The 27,205-nt window shown below is 40.2% G+C and overlaps 1 protein-coding gene across 19 annotated transcripts in view; it reads left to right on the top strand.

Annotated features, from left to right (window-relative positions):
• Positions 1–27,205, top strand: part of epb41l2 (erythrocyte membrane protein band 4.1 like 2) — a 103,651-nt gene that overhangs the window by 8,958 nt on the left and 67,488 nt on the right. For 18 of the 19 annotated variants that reach the window (XM_082147880.1, XM_082147876.1, XM_082147879.1 and 15 more), the window contains exon 2: positions 26,376–26,544. In XM_082147880.1, coding sequence (XP_082004006.1) covers positions 26,389–26,544 — 156 coding nt within the window. In that variant the 5' untranslated portion in view covers positions 26,376–26,388. The remainder of the gene's footprint in view (positions 1–26,375; positions 26,545–27,205) is intronic. The other variant, XM_082147878.1, reaches the window with a different exon arrangement.

Here is a 27,205-nt window from a genome sequence, read left to right as displayed (position 1 = left end):
AACCAATCAGCTGTCTGGTTGCTACAACTTTCACTCAGGAGCAAAAATCTGACTTTAAACTTTAAAGAAATCAAGATTTGACATTTATCGTGATAATTATTAGCCTGGTTAAAACCAGACCATTCTCAGTAGTAACTGAGTAGACCATTCTCAGTAGTAACTGAGTTATGGTCTGGCAAAGCTTCATTAATAACTCATTTCCAAAGGGGCGTCACCAACAGACGTCGCTCAAATGCCTCTGGGCGCAATTGGATAGACCTAAAACCAATCAGAGCGATCGTCATTGTGTAAAGCCCGCCTCAACGTTTCTGATTGGTGCCGCGATTTGGACGGATTAGAAATGGGCTTGAATGGGCTCTTTGCCAGACTACTGCAGAGCAAATCTACATTTGCCGGAAGTTTGTCTGGGTTTTCCCAGGCTAGATAATTATCGATGTCGAAGGATATAAAACATTTTGTCATACTTTTTTTGGCCACATAAGTTCATTATAAGATGCATCATTGGAGAAATTAACTAGCTAGTCACGACTGTTTCCCGAAACCATAGATTGTCACTTTATTTCCAGCTGTTTGATCTAGAGTTTGTCGTAGTAACACGAAACTACACTTCTAATCACAGGCCGAGAGCTGTAGGTCAGCCACACGGGTCGGTGATGCTGTTCTGGGAATGTTTTTGGGACTCACACTTGTCAAACGATGGGATTTACAGCCACAGTTGGCTAATGATGCTTGCGGAGCCCAATGACTGCTGCACACGACAGTATTTGCAAGACAAATCCAGCAGTGCTCTACAGGACACGTGCTGTTCAAGCCCTGCGATTTGAGGAGCACATTTTACCCAAATGACTTCATCTCTTGGGCTTCAGGTGAAAGGTTGGCTCTGCAAATTGGCCTCCTGCAGATAAGCTGTTTTTAACTATGGTTGGGAAGAAGCCAAACCCCAGGCTGTTCCTCCTCTCTCTTTCTAATCAGCCTGAGGGAAACGCACACACTGGGACGGGGATGGACAGCTAAACCTCTGTCGAGTGGTCTTACCGTCAGTGTGCGTCTGTGAATAAGCTGTAACGGGCTTTAACAAAGCGGCAACCTTCCAGTCTCTCTCTTGAATCAAACATGGAAGTGAGTTAAACTGCAGTTCATCGACTCTTGCCGTATCCGGTTGGCAAAACAGCAAAGGAAGGATTTGAGCGCCATCTTCTGTTCCTCTTTTAGATAAAAAGCCAAGTCTAACTGGTTCATTGTAGCGGCCAAAGCCGTTTCAAACAACTGGTGTTCATCCATAGCCATCTTGCAATGTTTACTAATGACTTCGACGTCACAGCGCTGTCGTCTTCTCGCCTCTGGCCCGCCTATATCAGATAACCCGATGTGATTGGTGCAGCTCGGACACAAGGGCATATTTAATGAGCTTCATTACTCGACACCAGAGTAAACTCGCTGAGCAAATTCAACTTGTGCTCTCTCTATAAACCCCCATGTTAAAATGGCCTGAGAATTTTTTTAAAACTCATCCGTTTAAATTATATTAAGTTCATCCATTTCATATCAGAACCATAACATCTCAGTGTTCAGACACTGGTGTAGTGAGCAGCTGAAGCTGACTGAAGTGTGTGTGTGTGTGTGACGGTCCAGGGTCTCTGTGGGCGGATGGGCCGAGCGCCGGCTCTCATGCACAGATTCCCACAACCCTTCCGAATGGTTGAGCAATCGCTGTCCCAGCATGCCACCGCATCAGGAGGGCACGGTCTGACAGGAAGCGCACCCTCAGACCTGTCCCCGTTTCCACACACCTTATTAAACTAACAGCATAACGCTTCAGTGAAGTGACGTGTGAGATCAAGCTCTACTTCTGTGAAGTAGGACACGAGACCTGCCTTTAGAAAGTGTGTCTAGTCTCGAAAGATGCCGCTGCTTTATCAGGGCCTCAGGAAGATTGACTTCTTCCTCATTTCTGTTTTTTCCCCAAATTTATTTCTGTTTTTGACTAGTTTAACCTGTTAACTGTCAGTCACACTTTGAGCACAGACCTGAAAATGACATTTCCAACTTCCAGTTGTTACAAATCTTGAATATTTTGGATATATACGGTCTAATCAATTGAATTCTAAAAACTAATGTAATGTATTAAAATTAAAACAATAATGGCTCATTTGCATATTCATAGAACCGCATACTAAATGAGGTACGGGTGTAGAGTTAAGCTATTTTAAGGCATGCATTTTATTTTATTTTTTCAAGGGGAAAAAACTTTCAATGTGTAATTTTGGTGATTAAAAGATGAGTTTTATGGGATAAAACAGGGACTGTAACAATTTATTTTCTCAATATTAATTAGATTTGCCATCTTTGGCAAACAAAATGCTACACAACAGAGTAGCGAGCTGAGAGTACCAAACGCCTACAGTATTTGAGTCAGTGTCCAGCCCTACTTTTGATTTATTCATCTGACTTTTGTGACGTTCTGCATTACACAGTAAATTCCATTTTTTTTCTGACTGGATTCTGCAGTGTTTTTACGAAGGGCCGCGGTTTCTGACGTGTGTGTCTGTGTGGATCAGTCTCTGATGTGGCCAACAGTATCATGTTAATGATTAGTCGATGGATGATGTCAGCTGTAACGCATGGAGACAGCAGTGTCCACAGGGACCGTCAGGAAAAACATCTCTCCTCCCGAAGGAAACACCCCAGAGACCCAGCGACCGCCTCACGACGGGACTCTGGCTGATTCTGTGTGCCGGCGCAGGGTCGACCCACTCTCTCTGTGTTTCATAATGTGATTGGTGTGGTGTTGTTCCTGTGTAATCTCCTGATGTTGGACTCAGATGGGAGGCCAAACTGATGACATGAACATTTTTAACACTGTTTTTTTTCGTTTCTGCACCCAAAAACACAAGCCGTTCGGGACAGATGGCAGCGCAGATTACATCCAGCGTAATGTTTTCAAGCGTTCGCTCATGGGATGGTTTTCCATTAACAAATGAGTTGTTTTCCTCATGTATGGCCTTATTAGTAGCAGGTGGGTGGCCGAAATGTGTGAGCTCAGATATAATTTTTAACGTTCACTGGTGTTCTTAAAGCAGGTGAAGTAAAGGATGCAGGTGAGCGTGAGTTTGTCGAGTCTCAGCCGTCCTGATGCGCGTCCTGTAATGTCATCTGGACTGAGCTTGTGCTCCTCACGGCTTTGTCTTGTGTTCTTGTGTTCTTGTGTTCTTGTGTTTGTGGAGAGCAGTGTGTTCTGGAGTCCAGTCCTCTGCGGAGGCACGTGTGTGTCGGAGTGGTCCGGCTCAGATGGGTGGGAACGCTATGATGTCATGTTGTCCGCGCTCCAGAACTGATCGAGTTCATCCAAACAGCTGGAAGCGTTCGGGCTGATGTGGTGATGTATGAGCTGCTCATGTGAAGGATCAGTGTGTGTGTGTGTTGTGATCCTCTCTCATTGATCAGCTCAAGATGTGGACTGCACTCTTCACGTAACCTCACGCTTTACTAGCGCTGTGACGGTGGGGAAGGGTTGTAAACACAGAAAGCAATAGAAGTTAGAGTAAACTCTGGATCTACGCCAAGCTGAACTCTATTTCCACACTAAGATGAGTGTGCGCTCGTATATCCGGCTCTGCTGTGAGTCTCTCCTGCCGCCTCTGTCATCTTGGATGGGTTGTTTCCACTGAGCTCATGGCAGGGTCATTCTCAGGTCAATCTCTTGGGTCAGATGTTGTCACTTCCTGCCTTTTTTTCATTTATTTCTTTATTTTGTGGCCATGATGGCTATAAAGGCTGTGGATGTGGGCAGCGCACTAGACTCTGAATCAGAAACCACATGAAACTGAGTTCGCTGCACAGTTAGCTTGCCTAATGCGACTTCTCTCCAGGAGAAACTGGGGAAATTATGTACGATAGGACTTTATATTTGAAGTCGAATATTTATTTTCAGTTAAATATTTTCGGTAACACTTTATAATAACTGCACGCTATTAATCATTAGTTGAGCATTAGTACACAGTTAATCATCATTTATAAAGCATTAATAGACATTAATAAGCAGGTTTATAAATACGGCTATAAATGCTTTATTCTTGATTTATAAGCATATCTATAATGTGTTTAATAATTGTATTTTCATACTTTATTAATGATCAATTTATCATTTCTAAATGAAGTATTGCATTATTTACAAACCGGTTATTTAGGAGTTGTCAGTGGTTCATAAGATCACTTAGAAAGTGTAAGTAAATGATTAATAAATGTTTAAATACATATTATTATTCAGACATATAGTAATAGTTACTTAGTGTGTTAATAAATGCTTTATTAACATGTATTTCTACTGTAATTCAGGGTTAATTCAGGGAGTTATATGACCCTCAAATTTAAGAATAAGGGACAAAAAATGCCCTAGTACGACTGTCGCAATTAAAGAAAGTGTTGATTGCGGCATAACATTGATATAACTACATGAGCAGATCTAAAATATATCTGTTGTTGAGCACTATTACCAATCACACATGTTTCTGTTGACCAATCAGAGGTGTTTAGATTAGTCACGGCTGAGTCACGGCCAGGTTGGTCAGTGTACACGCTCTGTCTGAATTAGATATAATCAGCAATAATGATTTGTCATTATTTCACAGTTCTGCCCTGTAATGTTGCTTATATCTGTTGGCTGTTTACATCATGCAGTCATTCTATACATGCACGTGTGCCACCTTTGAGCAACACTAAAGCAGTGGTTCCCAGACGTCTTCTGCCGGCGCACACATGAAGACTCTCTCAGACATGACCTTGGATTGTAGGATTGATTTGAAACATTGTAATTAATACAGTACTTCAACTTCATCAGGCTTCTTCTGTTTGAGTCTGAGAGTCTGTGAGTGTGTGTGTGTGTGTGTGTGTGTGTGTGTGTGTGTGTGTGTCTTAACTATCTTCATACTGTCAGAAGCTAATGTTTTGATTCATTTAACGCACTGCGGTTATCCAAAAATGTACGTTTTATGTAGAGTAGGGCTGTGCAAAAATATCGATACAGCTAACTACTGCGATATTTCTTTTCACGATAGTGTATCGATATTCCAACCTCCTAGTATCGCTATTTATTTATTTTTAAATCATGTTTTAAACAGATTTAAAATGACGTTATTTCATTAAATCCGTCTGTGTCGAGGGTCCTCCTCAGGTCCTGTAGATCGCTGACTCGATGTCTACAACGCTAACTGTTGCTCGTCTTATCATTATTTTAAAACCAAAGCATTAGATGAAACGGATGCCGTTTGAAAGCTTTGCCAGGCTACACTAAAATATTCAGGAAACAACCAACTTGCGTTCTCACTCAAGACACCACGCAGATGACAGGGTGGCACTGCAACCTCCGCCAAAACCTGTTGATTGAAGGCAGACCACACTGGATAATAACACCAGCAAGCTTCCGTCCACCTCAGCTCGTGCAAAGAAGATCACGGAGTTCATTTCTAAGGACTTGCGGCCGTATAGTGTGGTTGAAAACCCCGGCTTCAGGAATAAGGTGAGCACTATGGATGCGCACGCTGTGATCGCGACTCGCAGTTATCAAAATATCAAATATCAAAAAATAGTCTACAGCATAGTAGAGCATAGTCAGGTCACCTTTATTAATAAATTGCACAGATTTTTTAAAAACAGCTTTACAGTGATAACAGGAAAATAATGGAAGTTTGTTTAGCTTTACAGCAGCTCTAGAAGAACATAGTGCCTCAGTCCATGTTGAGTAAGTTCACTACGACTCATTTAGGTTGTAAAAATCATCAGTTATTAATTTAGTTCATTTATATGTATGTATGTATGCGTGTCATATGTGATGTCATCGTCCAGTTCAGTTCTCATTTAATGGTGTCAGTCAGGCAGATCAATAATGTTGAATATTAACCATACTGACTTTCAGTTTTATGAGTGTTTAATTTAATGCACTTAATTTATTTACAATTACAGTCACTTGCAGTTTTACAGTTATTTTTATTTTATTATTGTGGCATTTACATTTTTATTTAAGTGTTCAGTGACACAATATGCACTTCATACATTTCAGCGTGTTCACATAGTTTAGCTAATAAATCAGAATGGAAGTTTTCATTTTCTGCTGAGTTAATACATGTGATGCACAGACCAGAATACCTCAGCTGCTACAGCAAGTATGGTCACCTCTATTATTTTTTACATGTTTGATTTAATAAAGTATTGCAATATATCGCAAAATGTATCGTATCGCGATGTCTTAATGCATAGTATCGTGCGGCCCTTGCCAATACCCAGCCCTACCTTGAGTTTATGACCCTGATGACATTATAAAACCAGATTAGATTTTGTATTTCCTAACGCAGTTATTAATATTGCTGTGATGTTGTAAATGCTGACCAGTTTTCCAACAGTAGAGTGAAAATATAATAAATCTGGTGTTAAATATGCTTGTATTAAACCTCCTTTAGTTGATATCTTTGAACTTTCTCTCAGATTTGCCACAGAAGCTCAAGCGGGTTCTTGAAGTTTAGAAATGTTTGATTAATGAAGTAATATGATGTGAGAGAGAACTTCATTTGATAAAGACTGTGAGGGACTCTTCCTCTGCACACACACACACACACACACTGATGAAATGCTCCTCAATCCTGGCCGAATGTGCATGTTTCTAACGCTCGATGAATAATTCATACTCACTATAGTGGAGTGTATTCAGGGATGTTTCCAGTTTATTTAAAACTCGTAAACGAGGGCGATTAGTTCCAGCCCAGCGGGTGGTATCACAGATTCAGTGTGTGTGTGTGTGTGCGGCCCTCTGTATTCAGCGCTGACCTTCTTTTATTGCTGCTGAGTTGACATGACACTAAGTGCATGCGTAACCAGGAACTGCCCGTCTCCATAGCAACCCTGAGCCCCGGCAACTGAAGGGGCAGCAGGCGGAAAAAACCCACGAAACGTCCATGAGGAACAGTGTGTGTTCGAGCTGTCAAACACTGCCCTTGCTGGTTCATGAGTAAGGCTGGGTATCGGGGTTTTTTTTTCGGTACCGGTGCCAAATCGATACTCTTAAAACGGTACTGGTGCCTGAACCGATACTTAAAAAAAAAAAGAGAGCCTCAAAACGATGGTGAATGACATTAAATAACGGCTTTTTTATTGAAAAAATAAATAAAATAAAAAATTCTTAACTGAATATATTAACTTTTTCTGTACGTTCTCGCCGCCGCCAGCGAGAGTGGCAAAGTTCGCTCTTGCCGCCCTGCCAACGACGCCAGAGAAAGATTCGTGACGCTCTGATGCGCTGACGTAGATCGAAGGCGTGATCTTTTTAAACCAATGTTTACAGGATTGCGTTCTCTGGAATCCTCTCAGGTGCAGGACTTCTACATTCTGATTGGTTACTGCCGAACCGCGTCATAGCTTATTACCATAAAGTTGACCAGACTTCAACTCTCCTCGCCGCTCTCACCGTCCAAGACGCGCCGCGCCCAAGGGGGTAATCCATCAGCCGGAAACTGAAGCTTCCCCGGGCGCCGCCATTGATTAGCGGACCATCTCCTGCTGTTAGCATTCCATTGACTCCCATTCATTTTGGCGTCACTTTGACAGCGAATAACTTTACATCTGAGGCGTTTAAAGACTCCATTTGTCCATTATTTATTTCTAAAGAAACACGACAATGTATAAAAGGCTCCATTACCTTGTGTCTTACGTTATGGCCCCGTATAAGCAGTTTTTGTAAAAGTAGGCTAACGATTGCGTCATAACCACGCGACTCTCTGTCTCACAGTAGAGAGATTACCGTATGGACAGGAGGAGAAGCTCGCGGGCAATCGGGGGGACGTGGAGGCAAAGTGACAAAATAATTAATCAGAATACCTAGCAAAAGTTTCTCCTGCTCCTAGCTCATGGACACCTCCTACTCACACTCTCCGTCTCTGCAAGTTTCGGAAGGGAATGATTCAGATTTCTCTCGGCACAGCTACTAGAAGACAGCGTAAATGTATAAATATAAGTAGTCTAAATACAAAACACAACAAAGTTTCATAACAAATTCACAATAAAACCTAAGCCACCTAAACCCAAATACAATAATTGAACACTGAATAACACTACAGGACTAATAACAGCAAAGTCTGTATTCTTGGTATGCTTCAAACCAGCTCTAAATCTCTGCAAATCTTTTCACATGTTGTGCGTTCTCTGGCCAATACGAGCCCTCTCCTGAGTCACTGCATGTCCTGCACACGGTGAGCGTTATTCTAGAGCGCATCTCCTTAAATACCGTGACGAAACCCTTCGTGGAAGAAGAACGCCGTCATGTGTACAGCTGTGACTATGAGCTCTCAGGATCAGCTGAAGACTGGTTCACAGCTCTATTGTTGCAGTAAACTTGCAAAATGCTCTTGAATGATTAAGTTATTAGATGTACGCCGGCCTGTTATTGTAGGGACGTCGACTTCACATTTTCACACTAAACATGATGCGGAACAAAACCAACTGTGATTGGTTGCGTTATGTCAGTCAGTCCTTGGCTGATACTTTATAAGGTTCATGATTCATGTAGTTGATCTATAACGCATAATGTGCGCCATGTTAGTACGCACGGCAGTTCAGAGAAGTGTATCTGTCAGGCTACAACACGTCAGTTCATCCACTTCTCCAGAAATACTTTAAAGTGAGGGGCTGGTGGAGTGTGAGAAGAACAGAGTCAGTTTTATAGTTACCTACACAATGTGTATCTAAACACGTCATTAATTTATAATTGAGAGGATTGTTATTGGCGCTTCATAGCCATCAGTGTGTATGTAACTATAAATGTTGTTTTGCTAGTACTTGTGTGTATTTAAGTGTCTCATACCTAAAATAAACCTTATCTGGTTGAAAACCCAGAATAGTTGTGATAGGCTAACAGCGCTGAGAGCGTCCGTCTCGTCAGCCAACGCAGATTTGAATTCAGAAGATGATCACGTGATCTGAACATTAAGCACACCAGTGTGAACGATCGTACGTTAAAGGGTTAACTAGTGATCACATGCGGTGATGATGCTCGCGTCCGTCTTGGAGAAGAGGGCAGATGTTTCAGCCGACCGCTGAGGCTTTAAGTGCCGCCGAATTCTGTGTTTTGATTCGGTCCGGTTCCATATCGGTGCCCGTTTTCGGTACCCAACCCTATTTATGAATGGATGATGTTTAAAGATGATGCAACTGTCGTCATGGGCAACAGGTCAGGTGATGCTGAAATGTTAATATAGGGCTCATCTCAGGGTCCATTTAACCTGCCGAATGTGAAGATCCAGGCGGAGTCTAGATGTGTCCCGAGTGTGTGAGTGTGTGAGTGTGTGAGTGTGTGAGTGTGTGAGTGTGTGAGTGTGTGAGTGTGTGATAGGCATGTGCCGGTATAACATTTTCATGCTGCGATTAATTGATTGAGCTTATATCACGGTATATGGTATTATCACGATATTTTAAATACACAAGAGAAATGGATGGATTGGGGGGGGGGGGGATGTAAAAAACAACAACTTGCATCACAATAGGTGTAATTGTGATTGTCAAAACATTTGGTAACTAAACAGAATTGTATTAAGTTTAGTTACAACATGTTACAATGTTTACATGGTACAATGACTGGTAGGCTACTGTTCGTATTATTGCTTAACACAATTTTCAAGATTTCAATTCAATTCTTGGATTTGATTTCAATGTTGATTCAATATTGACTCATTTGGATAAATATTAGGTAGGCTACAGTAGATAGACTACATGTTAATTTTTCGGAATAAAAAAATACATCTCACATAATGCTGGTATTAAAGGTTAAAAATATCAAATTAAATTAGATATAATGCGGTTTTCATTATGATAACAATTATGTAATGACACAAGTAAATATATAATAAATATGTAATATAGTGCACATATTTAGCAAAATACTCCTCTCTATATTTTTTCTAGTCAACTAACGTGCTGGTCATTAAATGGCTTTCCTGAGGTATATGTAACGTTCTGTGACATAATTGTTGTCCTGCAGTTTTATTGACCTCTTTCCATGGCTGAAAAACACTGATTGATCGATATTATGTATGAGGCATATATATATTTCGGTAAGTTGTACTGTATCTTTAAATAAAAAGTCACATTTACAAGCACCAAAACGGTATTTATTGTCTGAATTTCGTAATAAAATGGACAGAACATGAGAGCTGAGAATTTTTCTCATATCAATAGTAACCTGCTCTGTCTAGTCTGTCGGTGTCCGTGTCCTCTTTGCCCCGCGATTTTTCTCAGCGTGAGAAAATGGATGTGTGGCGCGAGAGCGTGTGAAAAGTGTAAATTGCGTGAGTCTCACGGTGAATGCGTAGAGTTGGCAGCCCTGCTTTTAAAAGGGGGATAAATCGTCGGCAGCGTTCCTCCTTCCGCCGTGCTTCTTCTCCATGTGAGGATTGTTTACATTAGACTAGAGTGCGCACTGCGCCGCATGCACACAGTGCTTCCTACATGTGGGGATTGTTTACATCAGAGTGCGCACGTGTTTCGCGCAGCATATACGCAGTGTTTGTTTAAGTGGTTGATGGAAAATAAGCTAATGCGCGTTCTATAAATCTAAATTCTGATCTATTATTTTTTCACGGTATTTTGAAGTGCCCGCGATAACAATATCGTGCATATTCATTACCGCGATTTATCACATTACCGAATACCGGCGAGTGTGTGAGTGTGTGAGTGTGTGAGTGTGTGAGTGTGTGAGTGTGTGAGTGTGTGAGTGTGTGAGTGTGTGAGTGTGTGAGTCAGGGATGGAAATTAACTTTTTTGTCCACAGGCCACTGTGGCTGGTGGATTTCAAAATCTACCAGCCACTCAATGTTTTTACCAGCCACTTTCTTGTTTTTAACCGACAATGTGTAACTGCATGTGAAAATTAATACTACAAGATCTACAATACTTAAGCAGTTTATTTAATCTCAAGTCTCAATGAAATACTGACATTTTCTCTTTCTCTCTTATATATATTTCTCTTTTTTACCTGGATGTGGCAATTGAATGTTTCGTGGTCTTTTATGGCTTCCAGTTTTAGGTTTTTAGTCCCAACAATGAAACTAGGGCTGGGCGATATGGACCAAAAGTCATATCCCGATTATTTAGGCTGAATATCGATATACGATATATATCCCGATATTTTTTTCGCAAAGTGAGAGCAAATGTTCAGTCAAAGTCAAAGCCAAATATGACATGTCACAAGTAGTTTTATTGAAACCGGCTATTTCCACACACAAGTACTGTCCCCCTTAACATAAATTGTAAGAATATGACTAATAGTAAAGACTAGTACTAATAAATAAACATTAGGCCTATGCTAAAGCTATTAAATAGCAGTTCCAAACTAGTTTTTGTTAATACAACGTTGGTATGAGCCACTAGAGTCATTTAAAAATATAAAAAATAACACAAAGAAAAATAAAGTGGCATTTTGGGGTTAATATGGAAACGACAGTTACCATGGTGAATACACAATATTAACAATAACTGTTAATGAACCATGGAAACTGCTGCTGGTGAATAGTATGAAAATCATACCTGCATTACTTTTATTTTGTGTAATTTACAACGTAACGGCGTTGCATGCTCGTAGTTTATTTTGCACTTTATATACAGTGAGGCGATACACAGCGCGCGCCGCCGCATTTGCGCGTGCATTTGAAGAGTGTTCGCTATGAGAACAGGATAACGGCTGACGTGACAGGACAAGAAAGTCAGTTTTTCTGAGGTGAAAGACTTTATTTCAGCGTACACTTATGTCCTCTAAAAGTGTCCGCCGTCTGTGTGAAACAGTATATTTTTATTTACCCGCCACGGTGGCCGGTAGGTGAAGCGAATTTACCCGCCACAACACAAAATCACCCGCATTTGGCTGGTGGCGGGTGCTAATTTCCATCCCTGGTGTGAGTGTGTGAGTGAGTGTGTGAGTGAGTGTGTGAGTGAGTGTGTGAGTGAGTGTGTGAGTGAGTGTGTGAGTGAGTGTGTGAGTGAGTGTGTGAGTGAGTGTGTGAGTGAGTGTGAGTGAGTGTGTGAGTGAGTGTGTGAGTGTGTGAGTGTGTGAGTGTGTGAGTGTGTGAGTGTGTGAGTGTGTGAGTGTGTGAGTGTGTGAGTGTGTGAGTGTGTGAGTGTGTGAGTGTGTGAGTGTGTGAGGAGTGTGGTCTGATTGCCCCTCCTGTGACGGTTGAGTGCAGGAAGTGTACATTTCATCTTTTCCCGGGTAATTGCATCATCCCGGTGTTTGACGTGCACCTTTTCCCTTTTGAATTGTCAGTGTGAACACACTACTCGCACTATTTATTAATAGTGCATAAATACACAAATTGAGATGGATCTTCTGTCTTGCTTTTCACTTACTGGAGCCGATATTTTGTATGCAAATGAGCTGTTCTAATTGTCTAACCTCTGTGCTCCTCTTAAAGGGTTAGTTCACCCAAAAATGAAAATTCTGTCAGTAATTACTCACCCTCATGTTGTTCCAACCCTGTAGTATAAATGCACAAAAACAAACAAAAATAACGACTTTATTCCACAATTAATTTCCTTCTCTCTGGGCCTCGAGTTTTTTCACGTAGAATAACTGCGCAGCGCTTCTGTGTTGTACGTCACACGCATCACACACATGACCAGCGTCGGCCAATAGTGAGCCTGCGTGTGACGTACAACACAGATGCGCTGCGCTAAAACACTACGTGAACTCACTCGAGGCCCAGAGAGAAGGAAATGAATAGTGGAATAAAGGCGGTTTTTTTTGCGCACAAAAAGTATTCTCGTCGCTTTATAAACTTAAGATTGAGCCACTGGAGTCACTTGGACTATATTAACGATCTCTTTAATGCATTTTCTGGGCCAGCAAGTTATAATGTCTTAGAAGCCTATGGAGGAGTGAGACAGCTCTCAGATTTAATCAAAAATATCTTAATTTGTGTTCCGAAGATGAACGAAGGTCTTACAGGGTTGGAACATCATGAGGGCGAGTGATTACTGACAGAATTTACATTTTTGGGTGAACTAACCCTTTAATACGCTGATTTCACGCAGCCGTTATTTTGAAATCGAAAGCGAGGCTCCGGTGGGAAGAAAACCGGAAGTGTCGCCTTTAATCACAGGAGAGTCGTGAATGTGATGGCGTATTGTTGTGTTTAATGATGTTGTGTCAATTCTAAAAATGTACAAACATTTCTTTCATACTTTAGACTATATACAGTGAAATTCATTTATAAATAAAATATTTTTTTTATATATAATTCAGAATGTAAAAAACGAAGCAGGTATGAACTATATACATATCCTATATTGGATATTAACATCCAATAGTGTAAATCGCGGCAGCAGCTTCAGGTTGGTAATCCAAGGCATTGTTGTTTATCTTTACTTCCGGGGTTCTTCCCACCGGAGCCTCACTTTCGATTTCAAAATGGCGGCTGCGTGAAATCAGCGTATGTCAGCATGAAGTCAGTTAACCAGTTCATGTTATTAAAGCATCTTCACAATCTTTCAACACCCGTCTGCTGACATCATCAAGGCGAGTGGGTGGGTGTGAACAATATTAACCAATAAATATCATAATCCGCTTTTTATAATCCATGACCTGTGTAGTAGTGTTAGAGTGTGTGTGTGTGTGTGTGTGTGGACTCTTGTGGATGTTTGGCATGTTTGATCACACATTATGAACGAGTTACACACACACACACACACACTCGTGAAACAGTTCAGTGTGTTCACTTTCCTCTCCGCAGTGTCTGACAGCCCAGTTTACTTCCGCATGAGTGTGTGTGTGTGTGTGTGTGTGTGTGGTGACACTGCTGACCCACACCATCTGTCCTGATGAGCCTGTGTCTGTAGTTTACACACTGAGTCGTGCAGCTGTGAGCATCTGTACACCACAAGCACTTATGTACAGTATGCATGAAATGTTTGAAATAAACATGCAACATAGTGACTGAAATGGGTCTGAAGTGCTCATGATGTTCCAGTTGTGTGTGTGTGTGTGTGTGTGTGTGTGTGTGTGTGTGTAGACCAGCACAGTAAGAGCCTCTCTCCAGCTGCTGTCAGGTGACTTTAATCACTTCTGTTATTGCCGTCACAAGACTCAGATGTTCTGATGAAGTGAGCCGGACAGGAGATGAGCTGGTAATGCAGTTACTGACGCGCTGTAGTCTGACCTCATGATGGCTCATGAAGCTGCTGGTGCTGAACACTTACTCTGTTTTGCTGTGGGCGGGGCTAGCAGGGCCGGCGCTAGCCATTTGGGTGCCCTAAGCACAAATGCTTGGTGGTGCCCCCCTCCCCACCCACCAAGGGAATAACAACCATTCAAAATTTCTTAGTTAGGTTCTCTTTACTTCCAAAATAACTGCTGCAAATAAATAATTTTACATTAACAATGGCACCAAACATGAAAAGAAATAAATAATATAAAGGTTAAAATTATAAATACCAAACACCACCACAATTACTAAAAACACAGATTTGGAACTGAACAATGTAAACACAGAAAGTTAAAAGTGCAAAGGTCAGGCACAATATAATAATTCTGTACATAATTTGACAACTCTGTGAATATGAAAATATACAAACACTGAGATTGTGGGGGGTTTTTTTCTTCTAATTGCAGTTTCAAAGTAAAAAAAAAAAAAAAAAGAAAGATTTTAGCCATGCAGGGCTAAAGCCCCGGATCTTTTGCACTTCTATAGCGACGCCCCTGGACATGCATACGCATAGGCGTAATTTGCGGGTAGGACATGTCCCCACCACTTTTGAAACATCTCGCGGCACGAATGTACCAATACAAACAAACAAAACATCTCCAGTTAACCAGCAGAGCATTCATTTCATTCGTTTTTTAAATAAGAGTCGATCTAGCGCTGAAATGTGTTGTTTTTTTAAATCAACTGATCAAAGTGCTCGTTGCCGAGCGATCAGTGGCGCGGATACTATGTTTGTTTCTGGCTCGCGCACAGCCTTCACTCAGACGCGCGTTTCAATCCGTTGTGGAGAGACTCTCTATTCGCTCCGGTACAATTAGAAAACAAAAAGCACAAAAAGTGTCCCTGCCTGATATACAACCACTAAAAAACATAATCGGTTTTGATGAGAAAAAAAAACAAAAAAAAAACGATATGAGTGCGGATTAGAACTCAGAACCTCTGACACGCTTGGCAAAAATTCTACCACTGGACCACTTAAATACACACAAAATTTTCGTCGGATCAACATATAATAGGCCTCATTGAACGACCACTTAAACCCAATATTAACATGCTTTAGACATTTTATTTGTTATTTATACTAGTACCCTATTGTGATGATTTTTCACGACCCAGATTTTTTGGTGCCCCCCCAAGCACTTGGTGCCCTACGCGCAGTGCGTGATGTGCGTGTGCGGAGCGCCGGCCCTGTGTGTGTGTGTGTGTGTGTGTGTGTGTGTGTGTGTGTGTGTGTGTGTGTGTGTGTGTTTTAGGGCAGCCCTGCTGTGGAAAAGCAGATCTAGATAACCATCAGGACACACGAGGCTACAGTGCTTCATATGTTGTGTCTGACATGCTCAGATTCTCTGCTGTGGGATTGCTCTAGGGGTGTAGCGATGCCCTCATGCATATCACCACACTCAACTCACAATATTATTGCGACGCTCCAAGACACATGATAAAAGGATAACAAATAAAATGTTACTGTTGATTAAAATGCTAGATTTGGTGTTACATTGTGTGTGTAAATGAACAGGCTTGGACTTGATGCTGAAACCCAAAGCACAGGACAATAGAGATGCCAGAATAACTATATTCATGATTCTGAAGCTGAAAATACTGAATTATTTTAGATGAATTTGACATCAGACATTTTAGACATCAGACTTGGCATTAGGGCTGCAGCTATCGATTATTTTTGTAATCGATTAATCTAGCACTTAATCGGTCGATTAATCGAGTAATCGGATAAAACATTTTTTGAAACAACCAAAACAAATAATGCATAATGAAAATGATGTGGCTGTAAAATGATCAAGCATTTGGCTTTTATTTAAAAAAAACAAAACAGGTATTTATTCCAACTCCAACATTTGGCTCCAAAACTAAGCCTATTTATTGCAATTTTTACCCATTGAGTGTTTATAAGTGCCAGTGCCAACAATTATATAACAATACAGTTGTCAATACAAGTCAACTTACTGTAAAACATGTATAACATGTAAAACTATGAATACAAACTTAAATAGTAAAGGCCCTTTGGTAGGGATGCACCGATCCACATTTTTTCACTTCCGATCCGATCCCGATACCTGAATTTGGATATCGGCCGATACCGATACTATTCCGATACCAGAGCTGTGTTTGCTTTAATATTATTATTATCATTATTGTTTATTTTATATGATGCTGAAATAAACTCCTCTCAACAGGCAAGTATGATATGTAGGCCTACATATTTATGCATGTATGGTAAGTATAAGGTCAGAAAAGGAAGTCAGAAAAACAGTAAATCCTGTTAACAGGAAAAATCCCATTCTGAAAACAAATATGCAACTGTAGGTCATGTCAATATTTATTACATTCCCAAAATGTCAAATACTTTGAGTCTTGAAATATAAGAAAAGTGCAAGTGTAAACATCTTACACACACACACACACACACACTATCTAAAGGGTGATCCTCGCTCCGATGCTGTAACTCTCTCGATGAATGCTCGATCAACATCAGCCATGTGCAAACAGACAAGCGGATTTCGCCTCAGACGCGCGTCAATTTCGCTTCAAACTTTTGCTTTTTACGAGCGTCAATTTCGCTCTGGGCGCGCGAATGGATTCAAAATATTCAAGCGTCCAACTAGACGCGGCAGACGCGAATTTGACGCGCTATTCGCGTTTGGTGTGAACGCACAGTAACGTGGTGCTTTTTTAAATGTTTGATTGCATTCGTTGTGTTGTACGACGCGAGGGAGCTTCAACGAGCTCTGAATTACGGCTTTGCAAACATTGCATTTTGCTGTCTTGCTCTGCGGTGTTTCCAGTGTGAAGAATTTCCACACAGCGGCCGCAAACTGCGGAATGGATTTCCTGAGCGGTGGCGTGTCTCATAACTCTGTGTCTCATTGAGCCGCGCCTCCGTTCAGGAAATCCATTCCGCAGTTTGCGGCCAGCTAGCAGACTAGCCGGCGGGAATCACTTTTGGAGTCATTTCAGCAGACAACGTTAAAGCGCAGACATGACTCAAGGATATCGGATATCTCTGCAGGTTGGATCGGGAAAATCCGATACGTGAATTACGCTGGTATCGGTCCCGATACCGATACTGGATCGGATCGGCCCCATCCCTACCCTTTGGCCTTAGTTTTGTCTTCTTAATACAACATTAAAAATAGGATTGCATTTAACTGCAATTTAACTTCAAATTGCATGCACTGGAGACACCTACACATAGTGTAGCTTTGAAAAGGGGAATGTTTTATTGCAAATATGCATTTTGTTAAATAGAAAAAGAACAGCATTTTGTTTTTCACTTAGGCTAAGTATATTATCACGTTTTGTAGTATTATATTTTTTGTTAATTGAAAATGTTCTATGCTCAATTACTTTGGTAGCCGATTATAATGTCTTCCCCAAAAGTACGAGTGGATTTGGAGAAGCTGGTGGGGATTTAAATTTTTTGTTGTTGTCTGTAACTATTGGGCAGACGTGACGTACAAACAAGGTCTCGCAAAGACTGCAATAGAATATTTGTTCCTCCATCACGTCCCGGTGTATACAGTGAATGCATGCTGAAATTATTGTTGCGTGACTACATAAGTTTAAGCATGTGATGCATTGCCGCAACGGATTGAAGCGTGTGTACGAGTGAAAGATAGAGCGGTGTGTGCGCGAGCCACACGAGAGAACACTGTATCCGCGCCACTGATCGCAGCGGCAACGAGCACTTTCATCACTTGATTTAAAAAACACATTTCAGTGACATGATGGGTTTTAACTTCATTCAGGAGATTTTGGGTAACTGCACAACTGACAGATGACTTTGAGCGCACCGCCACCGTGTGTGTGTGTGTGTGTGTGTGTGTGTGTGTAACCATAGCAACAAAACGACCAACTTTTGGACCCTGCACTTAAGCCTATAATTTTGTTTTAAAAAATGTAATTATGTATTTAAAAGTTGCGTTTATCTTTACTCTCCGCCATCGCGCCAACTAAATTCAAAATGTATCACGCGCTATGGTGTGCTTCCTGAACATTGAACAACGGTCCGCGTGAAACGATCAGATCCCTGCGCGTATAGTGCGCGTCACAGGAATTTAACGAGGCTTCGAGGCAGAGTTTTTGCCTCGAGGAATTTTTGTAATCGAGTAACTCGAGGAATCGTTTCAGCCCTACTTGGCATTATCAGGACACACACATATTCCCCCGTTGCTGTATTATACATATATACTACACAAAAAAAAAAAAAAAGCTGTTGAACTTGATTAAATTAAGGAAAACTTTTCCACGAAAATGAATTACATTTTTCCAACAAAATCTAATTTGTTTGAAATGATTTATTGTAATCTTGTTGTATGAACTTAAATTCATTTAGTCATTCCTGCTAGATAAAGTTTTGTCAGGTTGACTACATTTAGTTTTTGTCCTGGATGCTCATTTTGACCGTTTAACTGTTAACCGAAAGTACAATTTTTGACCGATTAGCCTAATACTATCAGTTAAACGGTTTAAAACGTTTTTTTTTTTCAAGCTTCTTTTTGTTTAGTTTGCTGCATGGTTTAAAAATAAAATACTATATAGCTTATATTTATTAAATCACGGAGCGCGTCGACACGCGAAACCACTCACGTCTCTAGCGAGACGTTGCCTGTGTATTCCCGGGACATCTGTCCCATCGGAGAGGGTGTTTTCTGCCGCAGGTCTTGGCCCCCATCCACACTACTGCGTTTTCGTTTAGAAACGGAGACCTTTTGCTACGTTTGCACCTCCCGTCCACACTAAAACGGCAAAAACAAAGACCTAAAACGGAGAAGTTTAGAAACGCTGTCGACCCCGTTTTGCGTTTTGAATCTCCGGAGGGCGTTTTAGTGAAGACGGGTCAAAACGGAGGACTTTAGAAACGATGACGCAGAGGCTCACGCTCGGCTCTATGATTGGGTGTCATCAGTCATGGACTATACACGGGTAATATTCGGTACCAGTGAACTCCACCCGCTGGAACAGTTTCATATTACAGTAAGAAACTGCCGCATCTCAGGCGCGGCTCGCGTGGAAAACGCGTGCATGCTAGAAATAGAACCGACGCGTATTTTTCATGCGACACGCAAGCGTGTTGGAAGCGTTTCCAGGCAAAATAGAATAGGAAAATATGTTTATATGTCATTTTGAGTGTGGATGGGGCCTAAAGGGCGCCGCAGCTCAGCGCCGCTCCACGTCTAGGACAACTCTCACCTGAAAATCCGATAACATCAGCAATTTTCTGATTTCTGTAAATAAATATAAAACTAAATGTATATTGCACCACATGGTGAAGTCCGTATATACATCAACTACGATTTGAGACACATAAATGTAAATTTAATATAAAACTATGTAAATGGCGCTCTGTGGCGCGGCAGGATTTTGAACACTGTCCTGAGCCGCCGCGGACAGACGCCGAAAGGCGCCGCCGGTGTGTGTACTCTCATAGAGAATAATGTGTTCGAATTTAAAAGACGTGGCGCTGCGCGTCCGGTGTGCGACCCCCTTAACTGTCAACAGGCTGCGCTCCAGACTGACCCCACATCACGTTGATATGTTGCTTTTTTAAAAATAAAAATTAGACAAGGTGTTGAGGTAGGGCTGCTATTTTTAATAAACGAAAAATCTTAGTCTAACGGAAAAAAATAGCCAGTTTTTGAAAGCTTTGTTCAAACGGATTCAGTGTTTTCTTTTTGTCATCTTAATTTGTTAATTATTTAAGTTAAAAAAATAATATTTAGTGTAGGCCTATTTTGTTTTTTATTGTTTTTCTCTCACTGTCAGAAATACTGCAGGTGCTTGAAAATTTAAACTGAATCCAGTTTCTGTTGTTGATCTGTTCTGTATGCTGCTGTTTGCACTTTGCACGTTAAAATAAACCCTTTGAAAAAATAAATAAAATTGTTTGTATTTTTTTAAAGGGTCACAGATACGCGTCAATTTTATTTGCCAATTCAATATTATAATCTTATCAGTTAACGGTTAATAATCGATTAACGAGCGGCGGTTGTCGGTCGGGAAAATGAATCGAAATGAGCATCCCTAGTCCTGCCTGAAATCGCCAACATTATAGTTTTTGCTGTTTTGACTCTACAGTTATTTCCAATGATAGAAGCTACTAGTGTTCAATAAAATGAATACCACTTTGCGAAAGCGGTTTAATGCATGTCTAGTGTATACTGAGTGCCCACAGCCCTAAGCTAAACACAGTCGCCACTCTTCTGCATAATGGTCACCACAAAATTCTAAAACATTACAGAAAGTCCTCTAAGTTTCTAACATAATTGAATATTAAACACTAACATTAACTAACAACATCTTTCCATTTACAGAAAAACACAACATAACAATTTACCCTCCTAATGCAGTCCCTTGCAAAGCATGCTGGGAACTACAGATCCACTGCCCAGTTAGTTGTCAACAAATATGATTCATGTAGTTTTCACACAAATTAAGTAAACTTCAGTTTTAAATATATTAGGTTGATTGAACACAATTAAATTAAGTTGTGACAAAATATTAAACAATCGTGTTACTTTAGCTTATTTTAATTAATTAAATTTAACGAGGCAAACATTTATTTTTTGAGTGTAGTCTAGAAACTTGTCTAAACTATACACTTTGGGTGAACTATACATAATACAGATTGTCACTATCCATGATACATTCCATCCATGATTGTTGCATGTTTGTATTGTGATGTATTGTTGCATCCCTATATTGTGGCCAAACCCGTCGGCCTCATACTCGTGTGTGTGTGTGTGTGTGTGGTGTGTGTTGGAGACTGACAGACTGACATACACACGCGTGTGGTGTGTGTTGGAGACTGACAGACTGATGTACACACACGGGTGGTGTGTAGCTCTGGGTCCTGATTAGTTTTGACAGCTTGTGTTGATTTGTTATCTGCAAGCATTGCAGTTTGTGGATTAGTGTACACACACACACACACACACACACACACAGCAGGTTGAATGGCGTTAACGATTGTGAGCCGACTCTGTGTTTTACTGGTGATCCACAGCTGAACCTTCACATGAAGATCTGAAACTGAACATGTATTTGTTTGTTGTGAGTTCTTGTGTGTGTGTGTGTAATGTGGACACGTTAAATAAAATGAATAAAAGTGTTTTTCTTTCAAAAGAACAAAATTCTTCCTGAGCCCAAACTCTAGTAGTGTTTGTCTAACGTTACACAGTTACCCAGAGGGCCGTTGCTCTGATACTCCTGGACACGCATCACATGTGCGTTTGAGGACGTGCCCCACACGTGATGATGTCATGCATGCTTTCTCTTTCTCACAGCGTTTTTGCTGTTGTTTCATCAGTGGTTTTCCCCTGGCCGGCTCTCTTGTGTGTGTGTGTGTGTGTGTTGTAACAGCTGTGTGCTCTCTGAAAATCCCAGCATGTTTGACTGGTCCTGGTGCGATCTTGAGGGAACGTTGTGATCATGATGAACCTGAGATGTGTGTGTGTGTGCAGTAGATCTTAGTCAGGGCAGCGCCATAATTAATTTTCTGAAGGAATGAAAACAAGGCTGGGAGGGACTGAAGTACAATGTGTTCAGTGGATTGAACTGTTGTTTAACAACATACCAGTTGTTCAATATCTTTTCAAAACCTTTTAGTATTCAAGAACTCCATGAAACCATGTTGAAAGTTGTGTGTTGTGAAAATGTAATGCAGGAGGAGGCTTATACATCTCATGCCATTGTAGAGACTGGAAGAGGACCATGTTTTCATCCACACATGACGTCCACCCTGGTCCAGCTCTATAGTCACTAGGGCTTCGGGCTGCACGATTAATCGCAAGTGACACGAAATCACGCTTGAACTGATTTGGCTTAGTGCGATTGTGAAAATGTGAATGTGCAGCGTGTCAGTGACGTACAGCTCTGTGGTCTGTAGTAAACGCTGCTCCACCTGAAAGTAGGGATGGGCATTTTTCAAAAATAGTGTATGCGAATATTTGGGCTCATAAAAATCGAATATTCATTTATTTAAATTAGGCTACGTTTAACGAGAAAGCCGTTATTTTTTAACTTAAGTTTTTTATTTTTATTTTTTGTCACCATTTCTGAGCAATCTTACAAGGCAATATACACATCAGGCTTACTATCTTAACGTTTTCCTTTAGTTGGAAACATTAAACAATGTGTAAACAAAAAATATTAAGAACAATATTAGTGTTTATATTGTTTCATGTTGAGAAACAATAACATCCTCTTGCTCGAGTGAGAAGCTGCGCTGACAGACGTTGCAGAGACACAACGATAACGGTTTGCTAAGCGGAGTTTCTAAAAGCACTTTGTGTTTTCTGTTCTTAAACCGGTCTCCCTCAACGAAACTTAAAGGAAGTATATGTCTCAATCATTTTGCTATCAGAAGATATCATATCTGATCACTCGTGCTACAGCTGAGTTTACCTGCAGTCGTTAACGGACAGCTGTCTCTCCTCAGTCGACTGAGTTTGGATGTGATTTCTCACTGTGGTGTTGATATTAGGATAACTCCGTTTCATTCATTAATTTGACTAAAAGTACTTCCATTTTGTAATATAATTTTGATCTAAGTAATTCCAAACTTCGCGAGGCAGACGACGACATTATGTGATCAAATACCATCCACTTGTTAAACACCCTCCACAGCGCCACCCAGTGCATTTGATTATAACTGCGAGTTAATGATTGGGATTTATCATGAATTCACTGCATTTTAACGGCCAGCAAAGCCGTAATAATAAAAATAAAAATAATGATTAAACATCGAATATTCGTGCACATCCCTACCCTGAAAGCACTGCGAGTTTGAGTGGATTATAACTAGGGGCGGGACAAAATATCCATTGGGCAATTTTGAGTTGTCGTCCTCTGTGTGATACAAGAATCAATACGCAGGTGCCAAATACCAATATTTTAGTTAAAGTAAGGCGCTCTATATTTCCCTGCTCCCAGCGTTGCTACTTCATGGCTCCTCAAGGTGGCTCTCAAGTATCAACGCATAAACGTGAATATAAGTTAACTAGCCTAAGAAAGAGAGTTTATAATGTGATTGCGGACAGCAGTGTGAGTAAAATAATAGATGCCCAAACCACATTTAAGTCCAAATTCTGGACCCACTTCGGCTTTTAGCCTATATCATTGATGGGACAAACATGTTGTAATTGGACATCTTTGACGAAGAGCGTCAAAGGTGTCCATTTACAACATGTGTTTGAAGTGTTGATCATTGTAGCCAATCACAGACATGTTGAGTGCGTGAACACAACGGCCAATCATTTTTTACTGTTGACCGCACTAGTAGATTTAACGTAGTAACGCCAACTGTAACCATGGTATTGTGGCTGAAATAGTCGAATGTTTTTATCTGATTCAGTTCAGGGTTCATACAACCTTTTGAGAGTGAAATTGGGGATATTTTGGGGATATTTAATTTAATTTTATCAATCAATAAATTCCTCTTGAAACAAACTTTGTTGTATTATTTTAATTTAATACTGTGAAGCTGCTTTGATACAATCTGTATTGTGAAAAGCGCTATACAAATAAACTTGACTTGACTTGACTTGAAATTCAAGCACTTTTCAAGGACTTTCAAGTGCTTCACACAACTTTCTCCAGCATTTCAAAGCTCTAAATGTGAATAATTTGAATAATCAGGACAATTTAAGGTGTGCGTCAACACTTTCTGCTTGTGCTCCTACAATGTTCAGTAAGAGGCTACAGTGCTCCTAGTAAAACTATTTGGTCTTGAGCCCTGATGACATTTCTCACATCAGTCGACATCAGTACCTGGGTGAATGACGGATAAGGATTAAGATGTGAAAAAAAATAAAACTGCCCAAAAATTTCTAATTGTAGGACTTTCTATACTTATTAGAGTGTTGTGTATGAAATGCAATGACATGTACACATTTCAAGAATGTAATTAACCACTTTTTTTGGTGAATCAGATCTTTTTCCCCATGAAAATGTCATTCCTGGGTAACGTAATGAATTTTTAAATTAATTACATTTCTACCATTGTTGGCATATACAAATGTACTGATATCCATAATTGGAGCTCAACAAACATACTAGTGCTCGTAAAACTACATTTTAATCACAATTAATATAATCAATTTGGGATTTCATATAGACATGGGCTCAGTTTTGGCTGCTGATAACTCAAAATTCAGAACCAAATTTAAAAAAAAGCTGGAAAATGTTTAAAAATGTTTTCCAATAAAGTAAATAAGACTTGTTTTATCATTAACTCAACAAAAAACAGAATTGTGTAATCTAACACACAAATATGGGTTAAATTAATTGCCTGTGTCATTGTTAGCCGGAATGACATACTGTTAGACGGAAGGACATTCTGCAATATTTTTCAGGATTACCATAAAAACCATCCTCAGTATCATTTTTTCCTTTCCAACACTCAAACTTGAAACAAAGTAAGAGACACTGACAAGTTTTTAATGATTTAAAAAAGTTAATTCATTGAGAATGACCCATGTGACTCATTGAATCATATGAAATCAAAATGAATGACAGCTAAAATATGGCAAAAAAACATACAATTATGTAAACAATGTTAATGTTAATAATATAACAATAATAACTTTGCCTAAAAGTTTACAAATGTTAATTAAAAACTAGATTGTTGTGCATGTCATTCTGGATAACGGATGACATGTCCTGGCTAACAGAGGTTTTTTTGTTATACAAGAATGATATGTTGTTATCCAGGAATGACAAAAACCAATATTTTTTCTTTATAATCAGGCACTAACTTAACCACCTATGGAAAACTACAACTTAGCTATCATCACTTAAGGTAACCTTTTAGATCAAATAGATCGTTTTTTTATATAAAATCATTATAAATGTTTTATTAGTGTTATCCAAAAGGTCACATGATATTGCTACAAAGTGCACCAGTGACCCAAATATCAAAATATCGACATTTTAAGAGACGCTTCCTGACCTTTGCACATGTTCTAGTGCTCCTTCAGGGTCTTCTTTTTGATACAATATTATGTCACATGACATAACAAAATGCATTATGGTCCAAAATGGTCATTGATGTCTGTTATCCAGGACTGACATTAGAGAAATCACAATTTGGGGACAAAAGTCGTTCTGTCATAAAAATGTAAATAAGCTTAGTATTATCACTATATTTGTAGGAATCATTGAAAACATCAATACAATTATGCCCAAGTAGATTTTAAATACTTTTATTTATATTTTTAAAATTTTTGTTGTATTTTTGTATTCAGATTTTAAGCCGGGACAGTTACCCGAAATGACATTTTGAGACTTTGGAGCTCAATAGTTCCTTAAAGATTAATTATTTATAATGAATTCTCACATGAGTAATTAAAGAGGGGGAAGTTGAGTCACTTAATGAAGTGCATTTAAAAATGTATACATTTTTATATTATGAATATGCTTGGGACACCAGAATTGACACGCCACGTCATTGACCCACCTGCAGAATTCTGGATTTAAACCTGGTAAAATGTGCAGGATGGGAGTTATTCACTCATTTGACTGTTGCTGATGTCATCAAGCTCTCAGCTGATTGGTGCGTCCCAGTGTCGCATAAGCGCTGCTTTGAGTGTGTGTGTGTGTGTGTGTTTGCTCATGGTGGGGTTTGACGACTCGCTCATACAGGCTTTGTCCTGATGCTCTGATAACATGAAAGAGCGTTTTGATGCTTTTCACTCTTCAGTCAGTGATTCTCTGTCTCTCACGGCATCAGACTCGCTGTGCTGAAAGACTTCCTCCCGTTATGATCAAAGATATGAGTAAAGCTGATTCGTTTTTCACAGCCAGGTCTGCTCTCAGAAATAATAAACATGTTTTTTAGCTTTATTTTGATTTATTAACATTTATAAAAAATGCTATGCATGTTTTATTTATTGTCTTTAAATGAAATGGTGTGATATCGTGTATATATCGGCTTTAAATAAGGCATCAGAAATGATGGACACTTATGAGGTATTATGGAGTAAATGATGGACACTTGTGTGCTGATATTGATCTGTGACGTCAGGAACGAGTCGTGTGTGCGGTTCGGTTGGGTCTGCTTGACCTCAGAAGATGTGATGGCTCATGATATGACTCTTAACCTCTGTCTTCTTGACTCTTGTGTGCCAGTGTGCCGGGCGTGATGACGACAGAGGTGGGATCAGAGACAGATGTGAAGAAGGAACCGGAGAAGGTTCCTGAAGTTCAGCATCAGACGGACCCTGTGCAAACAGACCAGCCCGACAAACCAGCCGACAGCGACGCCCAGCCTGTGGCCAGTGCCGCCCAACCAGAGGTAGTGCTGAGATCTTCCACAACACACTGATTTGAGCAAGTACTTGTATGCGGTGGGCTTGCTGCGATAGTCTGTGTGACCGGTGTTCAGAAGCAACACTGCTTACATCACTTGCTCATCCATTAGATGTTTTTTGTGTAATAAAATAATTTAGTTCAGTAAGAGAACAGACACTAGAATTAAAAACTGAACGTGTCTGGTTAATAAATCGTGAGCCGGAAAGGTCTCAGATCAGCAGCAGGAGTCAGACTTCATTTATCACGACAGTGACGAGCTGACTGACAAGATGATGGCGGAGTATTTGATGTCGAAGTGAAGTGTAAAGGCGCCTATTTAAGCGGATTTGTCGTACTGTTTTGTTGTTGTTTTTTTCATTAAGAATAATAGCCCCCCCCACCCCCCAATGTGTTGTCACACGTCGGTTAACCGGTGGGAAAATATCCTCACCGTCACATCCTTAGTATGCTGTAAAAATGACACTAGTGTCTGAACTGATTTGACTCTGATTTGACTCTTCAGTGTCTGAACTGATTTGACACTAGTGTCTGAACTGATTTGACTCTGATTTGACTCTTCAGTGTCTGAACTGATTTGACACTAGTGTCTGAACTGATTTGACACTAGTGTCTGAACTGATTTGACACTAGTGTCTGAACTGATTTGA

This window comes from Leuciscus leuciscus (genome assembly GCF_965113295.1).
Source record: "Leuciscus leuciscus genome assembly, chromosome: 19".
Classification (NCBI taxonomy): Eukaryota; Metazoa; Chordata; class Actinopteri; order Cypriniformes; family Leuciscidae; genus Leuciscus; species Leuciscus leuciscus.
Note: the sequence above shows the minus strand (reverse complement) of the source record. Positions and strands in the feature narration are given on the sequence as shown.